This window comes from Lindgomyces ingoldianus (genome assembly GCF_010093535.1).
Source record: "Lindgomyces ingoldianus strain ATCC 200398 unplaced genomic scaffold BDR25scaffold_1, whole genome shotgun sequence".
Lineage (NCBI taxonomy): Eukaryota > Fungi > Ascomycota > Dothideomycetes > Pleosporales > Lindgomycetaceae > Lindgomyces > Lindgomyces ingoldianus.
In genome coordinates this window covers 2323083-2349093 of record NW_022985162.1, presented here as the reverse complement: position 1 = coordinate 2349093, position 26011 = coordinate 2323083, and the positions used below count along the sequence as shown (strand labels likewise).

General features: G+C 50.3%; 9 protein-coding genes across 9 annotated transcripts; 5 read left to right on the top strand and 4 right to left on the bottom strand.

The window, feature by feature from the left end:
* Positions 1–443: 443 nt before the first annotated feature.
* Positions 444–6637, bottom strand: BDR25DRAFT_207690 (uncharacterized protein; the record flags this gene model as incomplete). Its single annotated transcript, XM_033684540.1, has 9 exons — positions 444–588; positions 643–737; positions 818–2854; positions 2905–2989; positions 3024–3282; positions 3390–4653; positions 4702–5525; positions 5572–6157; positions 6215–6637. 9 exons carry the CDS (start codon positions 6635–6637, stop codon positions 444–446), a joined length of 5718 nt encoding a protein of 1905 aa, XP_033554953.1.
* A 2380-nt stretch (positions 6638–9017) lies between these two features.
* On the top strand, positions 9018–11382 carry BDR25DRAFT_365155 (Rhodanese-like protein; the record flags this gene model as incomplete). The annotated part of the gene is made up of 4 exons (XM_033696877.1): positions 9018–9728; positions 9784–9851; positions 9910–10954; positions 11004–11382. The coding sequence occupies exons 1-4, from the start codon at positions 9478–9480 to the stop codon at positions 11380–11382; spliced, it is 1743 nt and encodes a 580-aa protein (XP_033554952.1). The 5' UTR covers positions 9018–9477.
* Positions 11383–11419: 37 nt separating this feature from the next.
* On the bottom strand, positions 11420–12131 carry BDR25DRAFT_348393 (uncharacterized protein; the record flags this gene model as incomplete). Its single annotated transcript, XM_033694405.1, has 5 exons — positions 11420–11548; positions 11609–11684; positions 11733–11784; positions 11837–11876; positions 11949–12131. The coding sequence occupies 5 exons, from the start codon at positions 12129–12131 to the stop codon at positions 11420–11422; spliced, it is 480 nt and encodes a 159-aa protein (XP_033554951.1).
* Positions 12132–12534: 403 nt separating this feature from the next.
* BDR25DRAFT_330670 (GINS complex, Sld5 component) lies at positions 12535–13613 on the top strand. The gene is made up of 3 exons (XM_033692552.1): positions 12535–12746; positions 12877–13005; positions 13075–13613. Exons 1-3 carry the CDS (start codon positions 12579–12581, stop codon positions 13432–13434), a joined length of 657 nt encoding a protein of 218 aa, XP_033554950.1. The 5' UTR covers positions 12535–12578; the 3' UTR covers positions 13435–13613.
* BDR25DRAFT_299816 (dienelactone hydrolase family protein-like protein) lies at positions 13569–14960 on the bottom strand. The gene is made up of 5 exons (XM_033689237.1): positions 14796–14960; positions 14721–14748; positions 14650–14672; positions 14571–14597; positions 13569–14512 (listed from the first exon to the last, which is right to left on the bottom strand). Exons 1-5 carry the CDS (start codon positions 14916–14918, stop codon positions 13718–13720), a joined length of 996 nt encoding a protein of 331 aa, XP_033554949.1. The 5' UTR covers positions 14919–14960; the 3' UTR covers positions 13569–13717.
* Positions 14961–15115: 155 nt separating this feature from the next.
* On the top strand, positions 15116–17558 carry BDR25DRAFT_250681 (replication protein-like protein A 70 kDa DNA-binding subunit). The gene is made up of 6 exons (XM_033686081.1): positions 15116–15201; positions 15252–15412; positions 15459–15549; positions 15603–16137; positions 16188–17092; positions 17141–17558. The coding sequence occupies exons 1-6, from the start codon at positions 15167–15169 to the stop codon at positions 17256–17258; spliced, it is 1845 nt and encodes a 614-aa protein (XP_033554948.1). The 5' UTR covers positions 15116–15166; the 3' UTR covers positions 17259–17558.
* Positions 17559–17691: 133 nt separating this feature from the next.
* BDR25DRAFT_330666 (putative quinone oxidoreductase) lies at positions 17692–18992 on the top strand. Its single transcript, XM_033692551.1, has 3 exons — positions 17692–17854; positions 17906–18264; positions 18355–18992. The coding sequence occupies exons 1-3, from the start codon at positions 17830–17832 to the stop codon at positions 18979–18981; spliced, it is 1011 nt and encodes a 336-aa protein (XP_033554947.1). The 5' UTR covers positions 17692–17829; the 3' UTR covers positions 18982–18992.
* Positions 18993–21561: 2569 nt separating this feature from the next.
* On the bottom strand, positions 21562–24036 carry BDR25DRAFT_390426 (FabD/lysophospholipase-like protein). Its single transcript, XM_033698097.1, has 3 exons — positions 23633–24036; positions 23016–23580; positions 21562–22968 (listed from the first exon to the last, which is right to left on the bottom strand). Exons 1-3 carry the CDS (start codon positions 23700–23702, stop codon positions 21777–21779), a joined length of 1827 nt encoding a protein of 608 aa, XP_033554946.1. The 5' UTR covers positions 23703–24036; the 3' UTR covers positions 21562–21776.
* Positions 24037–24371: 335 nt separating this feature from the next.
* On the top strand, positions 24372–25988 carry BDR25DRAFT_275838 (MOSC domain-containing protein). The gene is made up of 4 exons (XM_033687515.1): positions 24372–24762; positions 24821–24902; positions 24958–25836; positions 25889–25988. Exons 1-4 carry the CDS (start codon positions 24748–24750, stop codon positions 25906–25908), a joined length of 996 nt encoding a protein of 331 aa, XP_033554945.1. The 5' UTR covers positions 24372–24747; the 3' UTR covers positions 25909–25988.
* The last annotated feature ends 23 nt before the right edge of the window (positions 25989–26011 follow it).

Genomic DNA, 26011 nt, shown 5'->3' with positions numbered 1-26011 from the left:
GTGCTCGATTCAATCGATGACAGTCAATGGGGGTCGTAGGTGTTGTAGGGTCGGTGTGGTGTCTGAGACGTGGTGATGGGGACGAGGGAGAAATGGCTTCAGGTTTCTTAATGGCGAGCGCAGCCAGCCGATGTCATGGGGCAAATTTGTGCACAGACCACCAACCCCACGTTTTCTACTTCGGAGATGATAGAACCGCACAAAGGACTGCGCATCTCCGATCCAATATCACTTCTGGTCTGTCCGAGCTGGCTTGTATCAATTCGCCGTATCTTGAGAAAGGCTTGAATTTGGACGAGCCTTGCGCCGTCATAATCTACTCCCCATCGCCCTCGTATGCCAGATTCCGTGAAACCTCATCCAGGGCATTGGAGATCTTCCGCACACTACCCAAGCGCCGACTGCAATGCTAGTTCCATGGATGCTAGACCTAGACTCCTGTCCTACAAACGCCTGAAGAAATAGATGTACGCAAACTTTTTCATCTCCTCCACGTCCCCTGCTTTGGCTACCTTTTCGTCGTTGAACAGGATCCATGACGTAGATCCTTCATTAGGAATCTGCTTTCGGATGAATGCAACATAGTGTCTGACAACCCCCAATCAGCATGTAGAAGATAGGAACAGGTGAAGGTCAACTTACCCTGCGTGGATAGAGCTTCCCTTGTGACAGACGATAGAGTGGAGCTGGAAGTTGGCTGGCAACTTGTCACTGCCAGGCTCCGTCGTCTTCTTAGGCTCGGCCGGAGCAATCGATGCCCCCTAAGAATTGAGTTAGCCTTCAGATAGGTATAAATATCGATAGAAGTGAAGCATACCTCTGATGAACCGTTCCCTTCGTCGAAATCGCCTGGAGCATCTGGATGGCTGAACAGCCACTCCACAGCCCGCTCAACGTCGCCACCGGTTTCCTTCAAAGCCTGCTTAGCTTGAGGGGTATTAAACCCCATGCTACACAAGGAATTAATCTTTTCTGGATCGACTGCAGTCGAAGGGCCAGCCCCAGGCCCACTCTCAGCGTTGAAATCCATCGGAGTATCGATACCTGGGTCTTCCATGTGTGCGAACAACCAGTTAGATGCCGCATCCGGATCCGCATTACCAGTTGCATAAAGAGCCTTCTCACATCGAACTCGTGGAAAGCCCATTGCTTCAAGCATGGAAAGAGCTGCTTCGTTTGGAGCCCACTTACTAGAATCCGAGTTCTCCGGAAGAAGTTCCTCACCAGCCTGCAGACCCTTCGATATGTACGCATCGAAAGAGAATGGCCCATCACCAACAATGACAGGGACGTCCTGCTTGGTTGGAACCCAGTTGACCAGCTCGAATCGGCGAGCATTGACGGCTAAGACTGCCGGGAAAGTCTTGAAGAGGGTCTTCTTTGTGAAACCGGCCTTATTTCCACAGGAACCGCAATCAAGCTCGACGTGCTCCTCAGCTGTGAAGATGTCGAGGCACTCTTTCAAAGTAACAGACTCGAATTCTTCCTTGTCTTTCTCCTTGCCCTTATCATCTGTGACCTCCATTCTGTCATCTTTTGGGATCCTTCGGATTGGTACGGGTATTGTAATGTTCTCGTTCTCATCTGTACGATACCGGACCTTCTTGCACGAAATGCACTGCAGCCGTTGTTCCATGACAAATCTGAATGCATCAACAGGGTCTGTTTGGGGAGCGACGTGTTGGGATCGCGAGATGAGCTTGAGCAGGTGGAGTAGAAGCTCGAAAGCATCTTGCTGCCGCATCGTAGAGAACTCAGCATGTCCTCGTCCGATCAAATGCTTCAGCATAGCCGGTGCGAGACCTTTTTGGTGCGGATTCTCCGCTGTATTCTCGGATACGGTGACGTCGCTGTCGGGCTTGGAGTACCGGCCAGCGAGTAGTCCATCGGCAACTTTCCGAAGTTGAGTTTCAAGGTCTTCTGCAGGATGAGGTGCGCTTGGGGGAGCCTTTCCCGGAAGATAGTATCGCTCAACGAACTCTGGCATAGAGAACAGACTCTGCAGCACGCTGGCAAGATAGCAGCTGTTTCCCAAATTCTTCAGCCCAGTGAAGCCTGGTCCGAAAAGTGGCTTGAGCTCCTTTCCATCCTCTGTCGTCATTGAGAATTCCCAGAGGAGGTTCTGTTCGACCTGCATCTCAGTCAAGCTCTTCTCTGTCTTGATCCTGTCTTTGATGTTGATTCCCCAGTGGAGTAGGTGGTTTGGTAGCTCAGGGTCGACTCGCTCCTCGTCGCAAGAATAGCAGTATATATCGGCAGTTCCGTCAGCGGTGAGAGACCCAAGTTTCACGGCAACTGGATGTCCTGTGGCGGTCGTGTGTGCTACTCCATGAGAGTTCCCGCCAATTCCTCCAAACTGAGCGCGACCGCAGCCCAAGTTGCCGCACGTGAGGCACAGCCAAAGGTTCTCTTTCAGTTCACACTTAGAACAGTGCCCTAAGCTCTGCGACTCGATCTGCCTAGTCGTATCCTGCTCAAGGCAGAGCGTGTGTTCGCAGGCTGTCAACTCCTGCTCCCAGGCCTTGACTTCCTCTTGACGAGCGAAGGTACTCGCCTTCAGGACTGCATCGACAACTTCAGACAGCTTCCCGCTCTTGCCCACATCGTCGACTCCACACTCGTAACATTTGACCTGCGTGGTGGTGTCGTAGCGGTCGGCCTCGGTCTCAGCCGCGATGGCGAGCTTGGAGATTTTCTGCGGTGGCTCGTCACGCTTGACCTTCTTCCGTGTTCGCTTGATATTCACGACTAGTGGATGGTCGGTGGAGGAGAAGTGGAGGAGCGAGTGGTTCCTCTCGCCGGTGCAACCGCCATTGAAGCAGTAGAGGCAAACATCAAGCCCACTAGGGTCATCCTAAAGCCTTTGTTAGCCTTGTCTGCACCGAAGATCCTACGCAGCTCTACCAGGGCTCTTACGATGGAATCGAAGCATTGAGTGCAGTCCTCACGGTAGACAGACTGTGTCGCCCCGGGCAGGTGAAGTTCTAGGCTAGGTTAATTTCGATATGGGTTATGGGATGCACTAGCAGAAGGCGGGGCACTTGCCGGGAGCGTCGACGTGGATACAGGCCATCTCTGCCCTATTCCTAGCTACTGAGGTCGTGAAATTTATGTGCAGATGAGTGAGAGTAGGGGTGAAGGAATATAGCCTTGGGTCGTTTGGGTTGACGGGTTGACAGCTGTGACAGCGGGGGGGGAGCTTCGTTAAAGAAGTAGCTGGCGCACACGAATGACGCCCGAGTAGGCTACCACTGCCACAGCTTGGTGGGGCAACCACAAATTCTGGGCAGGGACCATTCACACCAACCATCAATCACATTATTTCCCGGCCTGCTGGTGCCCACATGATGTCTGCATTGAATGGGTATCTCGCTACTATTTCTATCTACGCTCCGATTTGCTGTCCTGCGCATCGGATCGCCGTTCCTTTTGTTGCTTCTGTGCTGTCACTGACCAGTTCTGGAAATCTGTGAACAGGATAGGCTGGATCGTAGACTTCGGGTCCATGAACCATTCCTTCTGGCTTCTCGAGTACACGTCGACTACCTCGGAATAATTGCCCTTGTCAAGGCCCACCAATATTTTGACTACATGCAGGCTGGCCTTACTGCAAGCCATCGCATGAAGATTTGACCCGGCCCCTAACTTGATTTCTTCATGAATTCCCTTCAGAACCTTCCAAACGTCATCCTGGCTATCTGGCTTTGGTAGAGGCGCTTTGTGGTGCGCACGTGAATCGAAATAGCTCTTTAATAATTTCCAGCTCTTGTCTGCCACCTGCTTGTTCCCACTGGGTCGGGTGCGACGCAATACCGGAAGAAGAACTTGGAGCGTAAGCGGGTCAGAGTATCGTTTCTCCATGAAGATGGAGAGAAGGTCGAGGACGCGGGATTTGAATTGAACAACAGTTTGTTTTGCACCTTCCCGTTGCCTTTTCTTGCTTGCCGTCTTGTTCTTCTCCTGAAAGATTTTTGTCAGGTGAGGATCCAAAGCCATCATTTGCTCGTCATCCATGTCTTCGTCATCCGAGGGCTCATCAGCGGCATCCCCATTTGGAGTAGGTTTGGAAGTTTGAAGTGCCTGGGCTAGCAAGTTGTCGAACTGTGCTAGTTCCTCGTCATCTTCGTCTTCATTGTCGTCTGAGTTCTCGTCACTCTCGCCACTGTCTAACTCGCTCGTTGATCCAGAGTTAGAGCTGTCCGGTTCGCCCTTATCGAGATCGGCTGGTTCCCCTTCAACCATTTCGATGTCTGAAGCGTCCTCACTGTCATCGTTAGAGGCGTCCTCCGCTTCTTCATCGCCTTGTGCAAATAGTTCTCTCTGGCCAGCAAGATTCTCTTCTGTGTCTAGGATATCTGTCAATGATTGCAATCCTTCTAGCGTGATTTCAGACACGAAGATTGTGAAAACTTGTTCTGCTATCTTTCGAAAGAGTGCACGAGGATTTCCGAGAAATGTTAGCAAGATCTCCACGAAAGAATCATGACCTTGTTCTGTAGACTGTGTCTTAGCCTTTAACAGAGACTTGCGGGATACGTCAAGATCGTTGAGCATCAAGACCGCGTCTCCATCTCCGTCGTAGACTTGGAGAAGAGCAAGTGAGTAGAGAAGAATAAAACCTTCTGCAGAAGCTTTCTTGCCAGATATTGAAACCTGCGTCGTAGTGAGTAAAGATCATTCAATCGTAACGGATTTGCATACTTTCTTAGCAATAGCGCCTAGTGTTTTGAAGGCTTTATCGATCGTTTTTGCCACTGTCTCATCTGCTTGGAGCGCTACATCTAGGCTCTTGGAGTTGAGAGCTCGAAACCTAATCATTCCTACGATCGACAAGGCACATGAGACGCCGGTCTCATTGTCGATCCCCAGAAGCCGAGATAGGCAGGAGGAGAGCCGCTCCTGGAACATCTTCCGACTGGGCTCACTTATTGGAGGTAGTGGATTCTTGGTTGATTTTGCCGCAGAGACAGGAACGAAGTATCCGTTCTCGACCAGAATGATCAAGATGTTGCGAAGCCAGAATCCGTCCTCATCAATTCTAGATTTAGTGTTATTGTAATGTCTATAGCCTCTCACGACATTCAGAAGCATGTCTGCAATATATCGGCGTCGCAAGTCTGCAGTGACCTGGTCTTGAGTCCCAGGGCGAAGCACGAGCGACTCAAGTTGCCGAACGATTGTTGCTAATGTCGGATCATCAGCAGAAAGCATGATTTGCTCAAGTGTCTTAGTCCTCGTTATCTTGTCAAAGTCAAGATTGCCATTCTTCGAGGTTAGAGCGAGGAAGATAGGAGCAGCGGAACTCGGTTCCCGCTCCACTCTAAATTGGATTGCTTTAAGAGAGGCAAGTGCAGCTGCATGTAGAAATCGTTCCCCCTTCTTGCTTTGATTGACTAGAGAACGCATCATATTTGGGCTGAAAAGTGATGGAATTGCCCAAGTAGGAGCGCTGGTAATCAATTTCGCGAAGAGTTTAAATGCCCAGGATTTACGCTCGTGCGATGCTGTCGATGATAATAAGTTACCTGGAAATGTGAGTATGTTACTTCGTAAAGCGTCCTTCCGACTTACTGTCCACAGTATCAATCCAAAATTGAGGGAATTGGAGTTTGCTAGTGTGATCATTTCTGGATCTCTGCCTCTCATCCCGTTCTAGCACTTCCGCCAGTACTACATCCCATGCAAATAGTGGGTTTGGATTGGCCGCGGCAGACTTGATTGTCCCACCAGTTCCAGCTTCTAGCATGTTACCAAAATCCTCTTTCAAAATTTTTGCAAGTCTTGATCTCTCTCTCTTGGATAGAGGATCCTTTTTGTGCCAGACATGCTCAGAAAGCACTACTTCTGGAAAGGCGACCTGTACTGTAAGCCAGATAGCAACTCCCTCCGGGGTATTGAGCAGCTGGAAAGATGCAAGACGCTGCATTAATTCCTGGATACATTGTTCCGGAGCAGGTTTGGAACGAAAACTCTTCACGGCTTCACACAGAATCATCCCGCATTCCTCTCGAAGCCAGGGGATGTCACGGGCCATTCCGAAGATGCGGTCGAGAACCGTATTCCAGCATTCCAGTGATAGCTCGGGCTCAATGAGTATTGAAGACTGGATGACAGCTTTGTAGCCGAAGAGCCGGCCAATTAGATGATCCCTTCTTTCCTAGTAGCTTAGTTAGCATTGAATTTATGAACTGATTAAAGAGAATAGAACCCGAACCTGACCCGGAACATTGCCTTCAATCTTCGTCTTCTCTTCAACTAAATCAATTATTCCATTGACATCAAGGCTCAGGCCTTCGATTGAGTCCTTGTGCTGAACGAACAACTGGCGAAGTAGCTCCGTAAGAGTAACACAAAAACCAATTCGCGCAGCTTTTCGTTGGCTGCAAAGCCCGCGTATGAGCCGGTTTAGAGCTTGCCCTGCCGCAGATGAAGATGGTCTGTTTTGTGGAGAGAACTTCAGAATTAGTTGCTTCGCCGCCCCGAGCCGCACTTCATCCGATTCCGCAGCAAGGTCCTCATAGAGCTTCGAGGTTTTGATACTGTCCTCGTTGACCTGTCGACGTCGCTTTGCAGGAGTCGAAGGCGCACTACCTCCATTGGAATTATCTCGCTCCCGCTTTAAGGACTTCTTTCCCATGGTGTTGGTTGTGGTGGGGAAAACTTGGGTTACAGTGCATGGCTGAAAAGTTCTGGACAAAATAATCGTCGGAGAAATTGTTCTTCCCGACCCGCTACACCCAATCAGGAGGGGGCCTCGACTATTTCACCTATAGAGTCTACAATCAGATTTGAGAAACATACTCAATCAGTATTTGATTCTTTTCAATGATGGCCCCATCATTAGCGATGGCTTTTCCTACCACAGGCCTTCCTCACGATGCCCATTTCTCTTTCTCTCACTGCCTTTCGCATAAGCATTGCATAGCGCACAAGGGCAAGAGTTCACAACTCAGAATGTTAGGCTGGGCGCCTGAAGATCTTTGCAAAGGTGAAACCGGGGAGACTTCTAAATTAATGATGAATGTGGGCGAATAACATGAGACAGCTAAAAATTACTCTAGATTTTCCAGCTCCCACCTCTGATTGGTTCTTATTCGAGAGCATTGAAGATTGAAGTCTCGGTTCCTCTGACGACTGTCAGCAGCTTTCTCTTCCTTTGCTTTGCTTCGAGCACTCGCCCGAAAATGCTTCGTAATCCTCCGGGATGAAGCCTTTCATCAATGCTACGCCGCGAATGAGACTGTTCCAGCTCACGCAGAGATCTTGAGATTCGGCATGACATTGAAACGGAAGCTTTGCTCAAGTCGGACCGGAGGAACAGCAACTAGGTGAGCTGCAAAGGCCTCACGCATGACTTTTTGTCACCGTGCAGGGACAAGGGACTTGAAACGCGAACCCTCTTGCAGGGCCTGGGTAAAATTCTGAGTGTGTTCGGACTTGGCCAGAAGGATCACGGGATCTGGCATTTGAGCGCTTTGTTTACTTTAAACGAGGCGCGTCCACCTGGGAACGAACACGCGACCTGCTTCTTCGGTTTTACAACCCTGCAAGCGCCAGGCAAAGCGCGACAGCAGCCTGTCAGCTCTGCAGAAGAGGGGCCTCAGGTTATTTGGTGGGGTCCCCAACAGCGGGACTGGCCTGTTAAGAGTTGGGCAAGCGGATTGTTGGGTTGGTCCATTTTCCACGCGTGGCATGTCCGGCGGTTCTCGATCATATTTTCAGCCCGCCCGTATCCTCATGGCGACATTGGCCCCGGGGCCCCCGAATTACGTGAACATTTGTTTTGTAGCTTTCGGCAATTGATTGACACATCAATTGATAATAGATTTGACTCCAAAAACAATACATTTCAATGACGAGGGAAACTTGGAAGTTATCTTTTACTATGACGTGAATGATCTAAAAACCGTTGATTTAAAGCCAGAACATCGATCCAAAGCATCAGGCGGACAAAGACAGGCTGTGTTAGAGGCAGCCCCATCCGGTTTTATGCAACCATATGCGGATTAAGGTGATGAGATCAGAGGGGTTCCCGGGCGTCCACGGCACCATTCACAGGATTCAAGCGCTGCGACGTCGGCAGCGCTGCACGAATTTAGACGACGGATATCTCCCGCATGCCCAATCAGGATACAGAGAGGGCGGGAATCCCTTGCTCGAGGATTCAGGCTTTGGCCAACGGGAGCGAACAGTCACGGGCTCCTTCGAGGGCGTTTCCTTGCCAGATGATGCCAAGTCTCAATGACGAAAGAGCTTCAGCGCTGATTCAGGTCTTCGAGATCCCAATTGAGCAAGTGGGCATCTCGAGATGGCAAGCTGACAGCAGCTGAGCGGCGTGGTTTAGCGCTGGAGAGTTGTTTGGTACGCTGCCGTTCAGCGGTAACCCAGGCGATGGTACGACACAAGTGACATTGTGGGCAACCAGGAAAAAAGCCTCAGGGAGGTGTTCGAGAGAACGAAGGCGCGGTGCTGAATTTAAGCGGAGAATTGGGTCGTTTCACACGTTTTGCAGGCAACATGCCCGCATGTGGATGCTCCGTGCCAAACTGCCTGGCAACAACCGGCATGGCTTGCAAACACTCGAATGGCGATGCAGCGGGCACTCGCGAAGGTCGAACAGAGTTCCTCAGTGTGCATTGAATCTGCGCCGCCCACTGCGACGCATCGTGTTAGATAGAGATTATCAGTTCAAATGGACCATAGTCGGCAAACAGATACCGAGTCTTGTTTACTGGAGAGACGTAGTGGGGGGGGCACTGCAGGATGCGTGAGCGTGAGCATGAGCGTGAGCGTGATCTCGATCAATCTCGCATTGCCCAGTTTGCTGAAGACAATTGCTGCGACAACTGAAGCGGATCAGCACATAGCAGCGGCTGTCGGCGAGCAAACTACCCACATCCTTCCTCCCGCTGCCAGAGCCGCGAGATGCAGGCATAATATTGGTGGTGAGGCATCCGGTGTGCAGGCGCTTAGACCCACCGTCTAACCTCACCCGCGAGCTTGCAGGTTTCCTTGGAGACAAGCTGCAGCTCGGCATCCTCAGCAACCTCATTCATCTGCTCCCGCGGCCCTCTCTCTTTCCCTCTCGACCTTCTCCGTCCCCCAGAAGGCCTCTCTCCTCCCCTCTTTAGTTCCTCTCGTGGTTGTTGGCACAGGAAGTCGGTCGTTTTTGGATATCCCACTGGGGCAGCTGCTACTCGCTCTCTGATCCATCCTGACTGCGCCCTCATGTCTACTGCGGGCCAATAACCACCTCTCCGGCACGCTCCTCATATCGCTGTAGCAGCTGGGGTTATTTACTGCGAGCATCTTCAGATTGGAATTAATTTTCTTGTCTTGTATGCTTATCGACTGCCTCCGGTCCAGCAATAGCCTCAACGCCAGCGTTTGAGTCCGAGAACGTCGCACGCTCGTTTCCCTCGCAGCAGCGTTACCTATACGACCGATTGGGCCTCTTACCACTCGTCCGTCGCCGTCATGGAGATGTCATCGCCTCTGGCGGCCATGCACCCGCCGGCCATGCCCGCGCCCTGGGGCTACCGACGCGACCTGCTACCCTCCAAGCCGCTGTTTGCCACGCACACCTTCAGCGCAAAGAACTTCAACTTCAAGGATAAGAGCATGAAAAAGACGAACGCGGACTACTTCACATTGCAGCCGGTGCGAGGGTCTTCGCCGACAGCGAGTCTGGCGGCCGACATGTCCTCGAATCTGCATGTCGACCAAAGGTACCCTTTCCTTACATTCCGAGCTCACGGGGATTGCTGCTCAACATAATTATAGTCCCCAGCTCGTAACTCCTCGCCGATCGCTCTTCACCTCGAACCTGTTTCAACCATTGGACAATCGAGGTAAGAATTCTTGACGTTTCGGTACAGATGTCCGCAGTGCTGATCTTGACGAACGCAGAAGGAACCACAACCCCACCAGTCCGGTGGGAAGGCGTTAGGACACCACCAATCCCATCGTCGTCTCCTAGCTTTGGCCCTGATTCAATGGACATCTCGCCTCTACCTCACAAAGCACCCTTTAGCTTTGTTACCGAGCGGTCTATCCCATCTCCAACACCAGAATCGACTCCGGCTTCAGAGGAGGACATGCTGTCGCCATGCGAGATTGCACCCCAGCCTCCTTATTTAGAGGTGCCGAGGCCGGTATCTGCCACTGAGTCAGTTATTTTCCTATCCACTGTCAGAAGGACCATGCTAACGAGTCCAAGGCGGAGGAGATCTATCCTGCTTCGACCATCTCTTGCTCGGAATAAGAATTACTCAACTAACACTGTATCCTTCAAATCAAAGGAGAACAGCTCCTTGCCGGCATTCAAGTTCGGTGCATACGATGCATTCTCGAATGCACCATCGCCCTCGTTGGACGAATGCTTTACCGCGTCGCCTCCCCAAGAACGTAAAATGTTTTCGAACCCTTCGGTAGGTGTTTCGAAGTCTAAGCCGTTCTCCATCAACACGAACATGTCTCGTGCGAATGGGTCGCCCCTCAGTGCCAACATTAGGAAACCTGCCGGGCCGCCTTCGCGACGTCCTAGCAAGTTCAGGCGATCTCTGAGTATGTACGAACACCCCGGCGACGTGATGAACCAGAATCAGGACAAGGACAATTATACACCCAGTGGTTTACAAGCTGTGATGGATGTCGACGACACTCCTTCCCTCAAGCTCCCACATTTCACTCCCCCGAACGAGCCTGACAGCCTTCCACGCATAACGGATATGACCTTGATAGACGTTCTCAATGGTGATTACAATCACGAGTTTGAAAAAGTCGCTATTATTGATTGTCGGTTTGAGTATGAATACCAAGGGGGTCACATTAAAGGCGCATTAAACTTCTGTGAGAAGGAGCAGCTCGCTAAAGAGCTTTTCGACCCAGTTTCGGCCTCAAATACTCTTCTCATCTTCCACTGCGAATACTCCGCACATCGCGCACCTCTCATGTAAGTCGGCAGGTCGTAGCATGCTGTTCCCCACTGACATTCTATCCAGGGCCAAGTTTGTGCGTCACGAGGACCGAAAGGTGAACTCCTTTCGCTATCCCAAACTTACGTACCCCGAGGTATACATCTTGGATGGAGGTTACAGCTCATTCTACGAGTCCCATCGATCCCGCTGTTTTCCTCAGAATTACCTCCGGATGGACGCCAAGGAACATGAGAATGCCTGCGAGCGTGGCATGAACAAGCTTCGTCAACGCTCAAAACTCAACCGGGCACAGACTTTTGCTTTTGGACAACAATCATGCCAGATGGAAGACAGCCCTACGGGCATCGCCAGGTCAAAGACAGGTGGGATTTTGACGCTTGGAGGCGATGATACATTCAACATTGGACGAATAGGCGCCTCTCGTCGCATGGCTTCATACTAAGCCTAGAACCTGGAGGCCCACGATATTTCCACGATCCTCAACTGTGCTCATGGTGAATCAGAATTACGGCGTTATTGATTAAGGCATTCGAATTCCCTACGGCATCGGCATTTCGGTCACATTTCCGTTTCATCCTTGTGGCGTTCGAGCGATTACCATCTTGACCCTATGTGCATCGAACTGCGGTTTCAATTGGACGGAAAAGCTATTTTGACCCTAGTCAGACCTTTCGGACTGCTCCAGTTGGCCCTTCGACTCTCCATTTCTTCTTCTTCGCATTATACCCCCAAGGTTTCCAAGGCCTGGGCTGGTCTTACCATCCTCGCGAGGGGCTTGCTATAAGAAACCACTTCGGTTTTAGCAACCCGATGGCGCAGCCGTAGACAGCTGCCTCGTGAATTTCTAATTTCTTTTGTTATTCATGCCTATCCTCATGGATCTACATTCGTGCAACCTGCGGAGCTGAAATATGCTCTCAAGCTCGCAAAGAACATCTACCAACCCATCATCACGAACAACTACGGGCCTACGCGCCGCGTACACTGATCACAACCCTATGCTCCAACCGTCTCATTGAAATGCTCTTCCTCCAAACTGCTTCCCCGTTTATCTCGGTACTTGTCACGCAAACAGAATCCCCTCATCCAGAATCCCATTCCTCCAGTCCCCTTTTCTCTCTTCTTTTGCATTATCCTCTTTGGGCTACAAAAAGGGAACGCCTCTTCCTCTTTTTTCACATCCACTTTCATGCCTCGGTTGTGCTTATCTGCTACTCCTTTTTCTCTGCGGGCCGGGGTCGCAAAAGTGTGTAGATGAGAACAATCAGTGTATATATGGTATGGATTGATGGATGGTTGGCGGCCGCTGGCAGAGAAAGTTGTGAGAAGGAGAGGAGAACAAGTACCTCGTCGTAATGTAGTGGATTCTTGACGGGACGATGGTAGATTAGGATCTGTTTGCGTTTATCGTCAGGGAATTGAACAGTATCATGTTAAGCTCGTTGCCAGTGCTTGGGAACAGTGAATCACGCAGGTGAATTGTGAATTTATTATCCAATCAGCACACGAGTGAACTAGCGGTCGATCATCGCCCTTCACCCCACATCCCTGCCCCGCGATCCGATCTGCGATCTCAAACCATTCCACCAGCCTCGTAAAAGTTTCGTTCATGAATCGTCGACGAGATCAAGTGCTACAATGGATATCGATGACCTCCTCGCCGAAGTCACGGCCGATGCCATCCCGAAGGAAACACGCGACTTGCAGGAATTGACGCGCGCGTGGGTCGCGGAACGTGTTGCGCCAGAACTCCTGCTCTACCCGGATGCGCTGATGGAGAGAGTGTTAGAGAGGATACGGAAGCAGGTGTGTATGGTACTTCATTAGACAAGCGGTTAAGGGATTGGGAGGGTGTAAGGGACATGGAATTTGGAGAGGGGAGAGAGAGTGTGTGGAGTGAGCAAGAAGGGGAAGCTAACAGGAAGTGGCATGTTAGATCGAGCTCGTGGAAGAGCAGACAGGCAACATGGACCCGAAATCGGGTTTCAAACTCATCATTATACAGACGGAATTAGAGCGCTTCAAGTTTCTCGTTCGTAGCTTCCTGCGAGCGCGGATAAAAAAGGTATATCCCCTTCCCCATTCCCTGCTCCATCCCCTGCTCCATTCATGGTGCTTTCTAACAACCCTACAGATAGACTCCCACCCCCTCCACGTACTACAAACTCATACTTCGAACCCGACCCTCCTCTCCCCAAGCGAACTCCAATACCTGACACAACACCAAGCCCTACTATCCCAACACTACGCGTCCTCTTTCCTGTCGCAGTTCCCGGCCGCGCTGCAAAGGCTAGATGATACGGCGGGTGGGGTAAGCATGATTGAAAAACCCGACGAGGATACGGCTGTTTTCTGTCGGGCGTTGAGAGATGTGGGGGAGGTGGTAGTTGAGGGGACCGATAAAAGATTTGAGATACAGAGGGGGGATGTTAGTGTTATAAGGTGGAGTGCCGTGAGAAGGGCGGTTTTGAGTGGAGATATTGAGCTGATATGAGGAGTGTTCTATGAGAGCGTATGTAAAGGGGTGTGCATGCTTGGTTTGGAGAAGAGCAGCCCGCCCATATAACTGTTTTGGAAGAGGAAGTCTGCAAAAGACGGCATAGCATTCGCATATGAGCACTAGAAGGCGTTCTCTGTTGGTAATTTGGAGAAGGCATCGCAGTTACGATCTCCATTTTGGGTGGTATAGGTATAGTAACCAGAGTCCCAGCCCACCAACGCCAGAAATTCCATAGAAAGATGCAATACCGGAGAGAAACCGTTCAAGCACAGCACATCTAGTGACCCTGGATCCAGCCAAGCATCTGCCCGAATGCCTGGGCCTGTAGCTGCTTGATCTTTGGGTCATCGTAATCTCCTAGCACGGCGAACCCGTGCGGAACCCCAGAAAATGTCTGGATCTCGTGTTCAACGCCGTTCTTCTCCATCGCCTTACGTCCGGGTGTTAAGACCTCTTCTTCAGAGAATAGGGGATCATTCTCCACAGCTGCGATGTAGGTGGGCGATTTAACAGCCTCCAGATCCTCCTTTGTAACCATTGTGCCATGTGCGACTGCGCCCGCCTTAATTAAAGGCTCTTTCTTGACAACACCTTGTTCCTCATCTTTTGGAGGAGCTTGACCCCATGTAGCTGTATCGGGGTGCTCGCCGGATAGTATGAGGATATACTTCGCGCCAAAGCAGTAGCCCACACCGTATATGCCTCCTCCGTTTGAGACAGCATCCGCGAACTCTTCCTTCGCGCCTTCAATCACCTTGTGTAGTAGCGGGAGGACTCTCTCTGGTGTATGGTAGGCAAGCCACATGTCGATGAGGAACGATTTAAATGTCTCGGCTGTCTTAAGCTTGACTTGCTCGAGGAAGGAGGGATGCTCGTCGATCTTGGTCATGTCAACACTATTTGGTGCAGGGTTGCCTTCGAATTGATCAGGCATCACCACGAGGAAGCCTTCCGAGGCATATTTGTCGGCTTGGAGCTGATTGTTGGTCGACATGAGGCCGGTGCCGCCGGTTAGAAGGAGGAGGAGCTTCGATGGCGAATGTGGGTAGTCGGCGGGTTTCGCAATGTAAACCTATACAGTTTACCGTAAGTAACATACAGTAGAGTCTATGCAATGTCGAAGGTCATACATCTACGCCGCCTAGTTTGGACAATTCCTGCAATGAATCAGCTTTGTTCCATCAATGGCGCCATCAAAGAGCAACCAACACCCGTGGGCATCTCTCCGGAAGCTGCGAGACGGTCAATCGCTATTCAAGTAAGGGGTGGGATAAGCATACGAGTAGGTCTATCCGTCACACAGTGCTCCTAAGTAAGTCAGTACGAGAGAGAGAGCTCAATAGCGGGCTCCTTACACCCATACTGGGCCCGGCTTGTGCTCTCGTGTCGTCGGGAAACACGCCCTGCACCACTGGATCAGCGGGTGCTTGTTGGGCATCGCTTTCGGGAGCCTTTGTAGCGATTTCGTCTTCGGCCATGTTTGTGTGATTAGTTCAGCGAATCGTGAAGGGTGGTGGCAGTGAATGTCGAAGCATGGTCCGATTACGTAGGTCAGAGCAGGTGGCTCGCTCCGTTTAATCGGGTTAGTGCGGGGAGAGGCTATCACGTGGGGTGCCGACCCGTTCGACGCGCGACGCGTCGAGCCTAATTTCTCTCAACCTCGTCTTGCTACTCCAAAACCCTTTCTCCGTTCCAGTCCATATCGCAGCTAAAGAAGTCGGTTAGTATGGCAGAACAAGCAATAACGCAAGGCGCTATCCGGTGAGTTCCCCATTGATCATGCCTGTATGCTTTCACTCACCCTTCCACAGGAGTATTTTCGAGCCCGGAGGCTGCATTGTAGCATGTCCTGTCATGCAATGCGTGCAGATCAAAGCTATGGAGTCCAAGGCTGGAGATGTCAATCCTCAGCAACGTTTCCGTGTCGTACTGAGTGACATCCGGAACTTCATCCAGACCATGCTTGCAACCGGTATGTTTACCGTCTGTAGATGTTGGAGAGTGCTCATGCGAGGTAGCGGCCAACGAGGTCATTACCGATGGAAAGCTTAAGAAAGGCTCCATCGTCAGATTGTTGAAGTACAATCCTCAGCAGGTGAAGGAGAAGAAGTATGTCGGGCCGCCTGTATCCTGCCAGAGCTGGTATATTAATGCCTTTGCAGGATCTTAATTCTCATGGAAGTTGAGGTTCTTGAGCAGTACGGCGAGTTGGAAAAGATCGGAACTCCCGATGCGCTTGATATAAAAGATGAGAAGCCCCAACCTTCAGCTATCTCCGGTGGTGGATTCTACGGAAGCAAACCACCACAGCCTCCCCAAAAGCAGCAGGTGTCCCTTCCCGTCCATAATAGCAACCCCGGAACGGCTGCTCACCCGCATCTCTATCCTATCGAATCTCTCTCTCCATACACTCATAAATGGACAATCCGGGCGCGATGCACTCACAAGGGAGAGATCAAGACATGGCACAACACAAAAGGAGAAGGAAAGCTGTTTAGTGTGAACTTGCTAGACGATACTGGAGAGATCCGGGCCACTGGCTTCAACGATGCCTGCGATAGGCTGTATGACCTGTTTCAGGAAGGAACGGTTTACTACATATCCGCTCCATGCAGAGTGACGCTTGCGAAGAAGCAGTTCTCTAATCTAGCAAACGACTACGAACTGCATTTCGAGAGGGACACGGAAGTTGAAAAGGTAATATTCATTTCCGGAGACCATTGCCCAATACCTAACCTTTGTTCTAGGCTGAAGATCAAGATAATGCCCCCCAAATCCGGTACAACTTCACGAAAATTGGCGATCTTGGCTCTGTAGAAAAAGACAGTACTATCGACACTATTGGGGTGTTGAAGGAAGTTGGCGAGATAAGCACGATTACCTCGAAAAACACCAACAAGGATTTCAGTAAACGGGACCTTACGCTTGCTGACGACACTCAAACATCAATCCGGTTAACAATATGGGGTACTACCGCGCAATCTTTTGATTCCCCCCTTGAATCCATCATTGCATTCAAGGGTGTGAAAGTCTCTGACTTTGGAGGCAAGAGTTTGAGCCTTCTCAGCTCAGGTTCGATATCCGTGGACCCCGATATCGATGACGCACACAAACTGAGAGGATGGTACAATGCGGCTGGTCAAAATGCTCAATTCGCTACGCATCAAAGTCTGTCGAGCAACGTAGGCGGTGGCGCAAGAAATGATGGCAAACTCATCTCTCAAATAGTTGAGGAAGAGAGTTATCTAAACGATACACCGTCATATTTCAACCTCAAAGCCTCCGTCGTCTTTGTCAAGAACACCGTGGTGGCGTATCCGGCTTGCTCAACATCAAACTGCAACAAGAAGGTGATCGAAGAGAACCCAAACGAATGGTGGTGCGAGAAATGCCAGCGAAAGTGGCCAAAACCTGAATATCGATATGTTCTCAGCGTCAACGTTGCTGACCATACTGGTCAGCTTTGGTTGAGCTGCTTCGATGACGCTGGACGAATAATTGTTGGTATGCCTGGAAATGATTTGATGGACATGAAAGATCAGGATGACAACAATGGAACCCAACTTTACAAAGATGCGCTGCAGGAAGCTACCTGCAAGACGTTCAATTTCAGGGTTAGGGCGAAGATGGAGACCTATCAAGATCAACCCAAGTAAGTCGTATCCAAGACTGTGAGGTTCATTGCTGACACTTTCTGAAGGCCCCGCTATCAGGTTCAGAGTATCTCTACCCTCAACTATGCCCAGGAGTGCCATAAGCTGTCCCAGCTCCTGAAGCAGTACGACCTAAACGAGTCCGACAGCTTGTTCGTTCAGTAGGATGATTCATATGATCGTCCTTTGCTCACCAATGAAGGTCTCCCTCTGCCTAAGATGAAGCCTTCATGCTTTACGGGATTCCGGGTGTACACTTTCAGCTTTTGGGTTTCTTACACGGTTCAAGTTGGGATGCTCATAGGACATGTATGACAAGGATAAATAGCATCTTGCTGAAAGGGATGCAGGTCAGCATAGCAGGGTAGAAGGCCGGGCATATTGGACCTTTGTACCGTCTATCTTCTGCTCAGTTATGTCTTTGCATCCAGCTTCAAGATAGTGTCCAGGTTTGTCAGTCCAATCAATTCGGATGAACCATGACCCCGCAGAGATTGCGGAGTTAAGCTCCATTAACGCACGTAGCAGCCCCGCTAACGTCATTTCTAATGCTCCGAGGCCGACTTTTGTCATCACGTTCCTTCGTTCCACCCTTTAAACTTCCCAATTGCTACCTTCTCTTCTGCACTAATCCTCCTCTCCTAATGCTATTACAATTCAATTGAACTTCCCATTTTGTTTTGAGCCAAACTTTTGCAGCTAGAGACTTCTTCAACTCTTCCAATTCACTTTCGCCATGTCCGAAACAATGCGAGCAGTTGGTCAGTAACCTACACTTCGAGTTTACTATCCTCCTTCTGACCCCCTCCCATATATTAAAGGCGGTATGGGTCCGATATCCGCTCTCCACATCACCGAAATTCCGAAACCTAAACCAACCGGCGCACAAGCCCTCGTAAAAATAAAGGCATTCGGTCTGAACCGCATGGACCTTTCACAGCGTGAGGGACAATACCCTGTTCCTCCCGGAGCGCCGAAGACATTAGGCGTAGAGTTCTCTGGGGTAATTGAAGCAGTAGGCGAGAGCCCTGAGAAGGGGTTCAAAGTTGGAGATGAGGTGTTTGGACTTGCATATGGAGGCGCGTATGCAGAATATATTGCCGTCAGCACGCATCTGCTTGTGCACAAGCCGAAAGAGTTGAGCTGGGAGCAGTGTGCTGGTATTCCTGAGGTATTCTTATTCATGCTTCGCCCCTTCTTTTTCCATATTCGAAGGGCGAAATGGTCTCCTTCTAAACCGCGAAAGTTGACAGGCGAACAGACATGGATAACAGCCACTCAAGCCATGTACCTCATCGCCAACTTCACTCCTGGAAAGTCGATCCTCTGGCACGCCGGCGCATCCTCTGTCTCCATCGCCGGCATCCAACTCAGCGGCGCCGATTCCGCGTCCGCCATATACGCAACTGCTCGTCAAGACGAAAAATGCGCCTTCGCCGTGAACACCCTCGGCGCGACCGCGGCCTTCAACACCAAAACGCAAGACTGGGTTGCCGAGGTAATGAAGGCCACGAATGGGAAAGGCGTCGACATTATCATCGACTTCATTGGTGGGGAGTACTTCCAGCAGAATCTCGACGCTGTCGCCCGCGACGGCGTCATTGTGAACCTAGGATTCATGGGTGGCACGAAGGTACCCACGGGTACGGATATTAGCGCGTTTATAAGGAAGAGGTGTACGTTTGTGGGGAGTAGTCTGAGGAGTAGGGATGAGGAGTATCAGGGACGACTGAGAGATCAACTGGTAGACCATGCGTTGCCAAGGTTCAAGGATGGGAGATTTACGATTCATCTTGACAAGGTATTACCTTGGGAGCAGATTCAGGATGCACATGCTTTGTTGGAGGAAAATAAGACGAAAGGGAAAGTTATTTGTACAATTTCGTAGTCGGAAATGAGGTAGGTAGAAGCGAATCTAGCTGTTCCATCGTAACGGTGTCCTTGTCTTTATTCGTTTACCCATCCTATCCCCATTTGTCGTTCCCCAGATCCCAGGTTCCTTTAACCACAACACCCAGTAAACAAAACTTCTCCGGTCCAGAAATATCAATTCAACCCACACTCTTCCCCACCAAAAAAGTTCTCCAATCTCCTCATGTTCTCAAAGTCTGAGCCAAAAAGAAGCCATGCTAGCCAATAAATCCCGGGATTTACTGGTTTACGGTGTCTGATATGGTTATAAAATTCTACATCTGGCTTCTAACCCGCCTGGAATGGAACCACCGCGATCTCTAGAATGACACTTAAGTCGAAGGACCTTGCCTTCCCCTGCTCAGATAATACATTGGTTTTCAGACCCTTATGATCTTTGGAATTAGAGGTGTTATATAGGTGAGGGAGGATTTCAAAACGAGGAATTTGGGAGTTTAGGTGTAAATGGCGATGGAGCGAGATGAAAGAGATTTCACTTAGGTTTGTCTTCATGAATTTCATACCTTGGAGCTTGAGTGATGGTGAGACTAGCTGGTGACTAGTCTCGCCGCAAGGACATGCAACGTCTCCGGTGTTTACGCTTCCCAAATACAGTTTCTTTCATTTCACCTAAATCTCCTTCCACAGCAGAACCCTAGCCACGCGGCAACACAACATCTGAGCTTGCAAACACTGATTCCCCAACAAGGCATATACCTTTTTCTTGCGTCCTTATGGGTGCCCTTTCACTCATGCTTTCAACTCAAACATAACGGCTTTCGAATAAAAAATATACTCAACTTGTAGAGCCAAAAAAACTCTTGGTCCCAATTTCCATACCCAATTGCGAAATTAAAAGTCACACTGCAAATATCAATCTCCGTATCATTATCTATAGACTAGACGCTCCACTCTACGGACGCATTTTGCAATATGGAGACTGTTTTATGTCCAAGAACCCACATGCAAATGTAAAAGGGTTTTTTTTGGGCAGGGAGGGTGACACCTAGCCCAAGCCACAGAGACACAGCTATTATGCGTCCTTCATCCTCATTTTAGACCACCTACAGGAGAAACCCGCCGTCACATCCTTGAACATAATCTTTCTGAAAAATTACTAGCTCACTGCCAGCAACACCAGAGCACCTCCGAGACTCACCTTTTAGAACCCTATATATACAACCGGCTCCCCATTTTAAATCCATATTGTGAAATGCTTTAACCTGTCGAAGCAAACAAACAAAGTCCGACTCATACTTGGTAAGGAGTGCGGTTTTTTTGCCAGACCGTGCCGAAGTTTCCAGAGTATTTTTCGTCCAGCCATGGTCATCACATCTTTTAGAGATTGCTGGAAGATCATGAGCAAATGACCCGCATATTTTTATTGAGGACGCGACGACGACAACTAGATAAGGCTACGTTTGATAGTCTTGCACTTTTATTGTCAACCTATTGTATCTATTTCAACTCGTCCAGTCATGTAGTTTTTGTTGATATGTTTTTATTGGGATTACCACAGGGCGATATAAGCAGGCGTTGACAGCCTTTATTGCTGATGTGGCGACAGCAGCATGTTGGGCTTTTTGGGGGGTGATTTATACACGATTCTCGATGGTGGGGTCCATTTTAAACGATTCGACTCCGGCACGTGGTCATTAATCCCAAGTGCAGCAATTTTAAAGAACTAAGTATACTCTGCCGCGGAGAAAGTTTTCAGTCCATCCGTGATACGAGCAACTTCAGGTTTTGGTGCCGACACCATGACGGTAGTACGGTCCGTGTTCTGAGTCGTCGCGAACACTATGCTCAGTGCACACCATTTAAATAATTAAACTGTACCAGTTGATCATTAGGTGAGAGCGCATTGACTGGTAGTACCGGAAATGAATTGCCTCAAATGCTGATTCTAGCCCAACCATTGTCGATAGCGCTAGCATATTTTAGAGACTCCAGTAGAATGGCACGCTCATATGATATCCGTTTTTTGACCCAGGATTTGAAGAGGGTGGCTCGCATAGAGTCTTGGAGCCGAGATTTTAGTGCTCCTTGAACGCTGGCTGTACCTCTTTTTAGGCGGACCCAGACTGATCCATCGATTCGGGTGGTAGTGGTTTATTGCCAGACATACTTGGTAAGGCGGTGATTCTTTCATCCAGGAGTCCAACCATGGACCATTAGGCCAGAGCTTTGTAGAAGACTCGAACTTGCCTCGGCTGCTGATTATGTATACCTTGATGTTTCTTCGGAGGGCCTGTGGTATGGTGCTGAAGATAGAGAGTCGGAAAATCAAGGTAGAGAGGGGGTTTATATACCTGTGGGAAGGAAGTGGAAGGAAGAAGTAGGTTGATTACGCTTACTTCGTGGCACTGTGAAGTGCATGAGTTTACACCAAGGTCGTGTGACTGATAAAGTGACTGGGAATATTCCCTATGCTTGAAGCGTATGTGTGAATGAAAGCACACATCAATGCAAACAAGAAGCATAGAGTAGCGAAACGTGGACAGCAAAGCCAACAAACACAAATCCGAGGCAAGATTGCCAAATATTCATTCCATGTGCTGCAATAAATGACGAATGGGTATCTTAAATACTACGTGTTTATGTCGATCTACTCCATCATCCAGGTGTATTATCGACATCCGACCAACCCGAGACCCAAAACTCACCATGAGAAAGACCATACCAGACCTCATGAACCGCAAAAAACTTAACTAAACAGGAAAGAGATTCGTGTGCGCTAATCATAGCTGTTACATTCGAGCACTGAACGCATTACTTCCTCAACTCGGGTTTCCTCGCCTTATTCACTACAGGAGGTGGCCCATCAGTATCTGGGTAGGGCAGGACACCCTGTAATGGCCTCGATAGTGTTGAGCCCGCAGGTGGTATGGTGGGTGGACTATTCAGTCTCATCGGCTTCGTCTCACCCTGAAGAGGCGTTTTCGGTGGTCGAGGCGGCGGCTCGTCAAAGCTTAACCGCGGAGAACTATGCGAGCTAGCCCGCTCATGGGTAAATTGTTCGCCTGACCGGCGGTAAGGAGAGACAAGTTCTCCAGAGTGGCGGGGAGGGATCTCGGAAGAGACAGGCTGGGGGTAATCGTCTGCCGACATGATGTACTTATCGTTGTCTAAAGGACGGTGATGGAAGGAGGACGGAGCCAGGAGATTAGAGTGATTTTGTTGGTAGTAATGAGGGATCACCTCTTCTGCCGGAAGTTCAATGGCGGTGGGAGAAGCATCTGGGACGGTAGGAAGAGGTTCCCAAGCGTTTGACGAAGGCGCCGAAGTACCGTACTGAGCTCCACTTTTCTCCGCACGCTCCCATCTCTGTTTCGCGCGGTAAATCCTCGCAAGCTTGGCCGCTGCGTCTAAGTTGTTCGATTGAACCTCGCTTTCTGCAAGGTACATTCGCGTATTCGTGCTGATTTCCGCAAGGCGATTCCATTCGTTCATGCCGAACTCTCCAACGCCGACATTGACGTTCAGACGGTAATAATTCTCGGGGTTGACCTGCCGCTTTGCCAAGTGGTTCTTCATAGACTGGTGGATCTTTTCGCAGTCCTCGATCTTACCAACCAGTTTGCGCCTTGCCTCCGCGAAATCACCCATTCCACTTGACACATACGACTCCCACCACAGATGCTGTTGCTGGTTTGTACCTTCGGGCCGTTTTCCAGTCCCAATGCTAATGAAGACGCCAACTTCTCGACCAGGCCACTCATTGCAGACGGCTTCGTCAAGAATTTGAGGGGCGGGGTTGTATTTCCCCGCGCCTTCGTCAAGAAAGACGGACTGACCAATTTGAATGGGCTTGAAGGCGAGGGCAGTCGCGCATGTTGCACGGCCGGCCTGCCAGATTGTCGAGTTGGGTTCGACGGCAGTCTCCTTGCGGGAGTCATATGAGCGAAGGAGAATTTGGCCAGTGCCGGCTTTCTTTGTGCCCTTATAAACAGCAGTGACAGCTCTACATAGAATTAGCCACAGTTGTGCACGGGAGTCAGGCTAGCTTACGTCTTCGTACGATTTTCCCTTGTATCGTAAAGCTGTGCATTCGGGTTGCCCCATTTTAGGGCCGCTATCCGTAGGTTTACGGGAGTCGTGCCGATCTGACTATATCTGCTTGCAGTACTGGGGCTTCTTTGGACACTGCCTACCGTGCTTCCGGGCGTTATTGGCGACCGGACGTCGGGGGAGGACGAGGCTGCGTCATGGGCGTCGTTTCCTTCATCTTCGTAGATGGTGTGTTCCCGGACACACTCCATAATTGCTTCCTCGAGCTTTGAGGCTTTGAACAGTGTTGATCGATAAGGTATGCCGGCGAAGGTCTTGTCGGTCTCAAACACCCTCTTCGTCATCCGCACGTAGACCTCCTTGCAAGTATCGACATCTAGCCGCAGCCGTCCTAGCATGATGGCGATAAGTCCTCCGGTGCCCGTACCGGCAATGAGATCGAAGTGGTCGCATGGCTTCGGTATTTCGTGTCGTTTCGGCGCCCTGCCTTCCACTTCGACAAACGTTCTGTGCATGAGCTCTTGGAGTATGATGAGCATCGAGTAGCCGCGGACTCCCCCGCCATCTGCAGCCCCGCGTCAGCGCCTGAATGCTCAAGATGGGATATGCGGACGTACCTAGTGAGAGAATGCGCAAGGGCGGCCCCTTGGTGGTGTCCTTCCGCCGGATGCCGTTGTTGTTTGCCATCGAGTATGAAGGCGTAGCGGGGCGGCTAAGACGTGGAAATGTTGAGCTGCTGGAGTAACAGCTGCCTCGTGAGGCAAGATCAGATGCTCGAAAAATGCGCGCGTGCGAAACTCAGTTCCTGACCGCCGACTGCTGTTGAATGGATTTCTCTCAGCGACTCTTAAGGCAGATGAGTGGTTGCGTAACGCTCGCAGGTTGGAGTGCCAGTGGGGAACTACTCAGCAGTGAGGTGTGGCTTGTCGAGTTCGGCGAGGCTGACTGAGATGATTAACAATGCGCCTAGAACCGTCGTATGGGTCGCAAATACAGATCAGGAGAGAATCAGGGAGTGAAGAGAGAAGACTCACCGGGAGAGTAGACAGAGCCGATGTAGATGCAAAGCAGGACTTTCCCCGGCCTCCCGCTAGATCTGGCACATTCACTCTGAAGGCAAACTTTGTATCTCACCTTGCAAAAACGTCACGCCAAGCCCCTCTCAGCCTGCCGGACCAGCGCGGTGAACGTGCACAGCCACGCGCCGCGTCCTGCATCTCGACCACTGACGGCTGGGCCTGAGACACCACCACTACCCATCCTTGTACGCTGCTTTGTGAGAAAACCCTTGTCGTTCCTTCGATTCGGCCTTGCAACGACAGATCAACCCCCCCTGCAGCGGCTATGTGCTGTCCCGCTTTTGCCTCCAGGAACCTCCCTCAATGTGCCCCATCCACAACGTTTTTAACCAACCCGTGACCTCTGCTCATCGACTTGCTGTGTCCATTGGATCCCTCGGTCCAACAAATGCGCGCAATGTGCATCCAGAGTGGAACTATGGAAGATTGGATTGGGTTGAATTAGACGAAGGACCAGACTCTAGCTCCAAAGATGCTCAAGGTGCTTGTCCTGACCCCGCTTAAGCCTTAGAGGGAATAGGATCCCGCAATGGCTCTTATCATTATCTAAGTGACCGTTCATCCTTTGGGCCCCATTCAGAACCCCTACAGCTGCTGTCCCGGATCAACTATCTGCGTGCCTGCACACGCTCCTACTAGCAATTGCACCAGCCATGAAGATAAGCGGGGCAAGTTTCGAGGCTCCCTTCAAGCTCAATATGTCACTTGCTGACGTCCTTGTTGAAGCTCTACGTCTATCCCGTCAAGTCTTTGCGAGGGACGGCTCTCTCGGAAGCCCTAGCTACGCGGCATGGCTTTAGATATGACCGTAGGTTTAGTTATAGTGCTTGCTCCATTAATGGCATTTGTCTGAACTTTTGCAGGCATATTCATGCTGTTGAAAGTCATCCCCGGAGGATGCGAGAACATGGCCGTATCCAGCTTTCCTGAAATGGTGCTCTTCCTGACGGACATCTCATACCCTGAAGACGACGATAAAAGCGGAGGGACCCTCTCGGTGAGATACAAGACTCCAGGAAGCGCCGATACTGAGCCCAAGGACATATTGAGGATTCCTCTGCATCCTGACACCCAGGATCTGGAAATGTTCGAAGTCCATATGCATGACAGTCCCACCAAAGCCTTCAAAATGCCATCTCAGTACAGCTCGTGGTTTTCCTCGCGCTTTGGTTATGAAGTCGTCTTCGCGTACCTGGGAGGTAATCTGCGGGATGTTTTGTGGGAAGAGATGAAGCCAGCAAAAGGAAATTCCTGGCTATCAACACTTTCGAGCAGTATCTTGGGTGGTTCCAACAGTAGGGAACAGATCACATTCGCCGACTGTTCCCCTTACCTCATTGTGTCTAAGACTTCGCTGGGAGACGTCTCTTCCCGACTCCCTGATGGCGAGGAAATGGACATGACGAAGTTCAGGCCAAATATCGTGCTTGACGGCGCAGAGAAAGCGTGGGAAGAGGACTTCTGGGGTAAAGTCAAGGTTAACAATGTCGAGTTCACACTTGCACATAACTGCGTACGATGTAAGAGCATCAATGTTGACTACAACACGGGACAGCCTGGCACAGGCGAATCCGGCTCCGTACTGAAGAAGCTACAAAAAGACAGAAGGGTCGACACTGGTGCGAGATGGAGCCCGGTGTTTGGGCGATATTCCTTCCTTAATTCTAAGAACGGCAATGTCGTGCTCCGAGTCGGGGATGAGGTTAGTGTCACGCAATTGAATCCAGAGCGGACGGTTTGGAGTAAGCAGCAATTCACCACTCCTCTACACACCTCAATACTAACAAGAAATAGGCTGGAAAGGTTTAGGATAAATGCAAGCTCATACTACGATTGGAGTTACCCAACTCTCAATCGGCTTCTTGTTACCACTAAACCCTTCGTGTAGAAATGTACACACCACATAGTCATGAATAC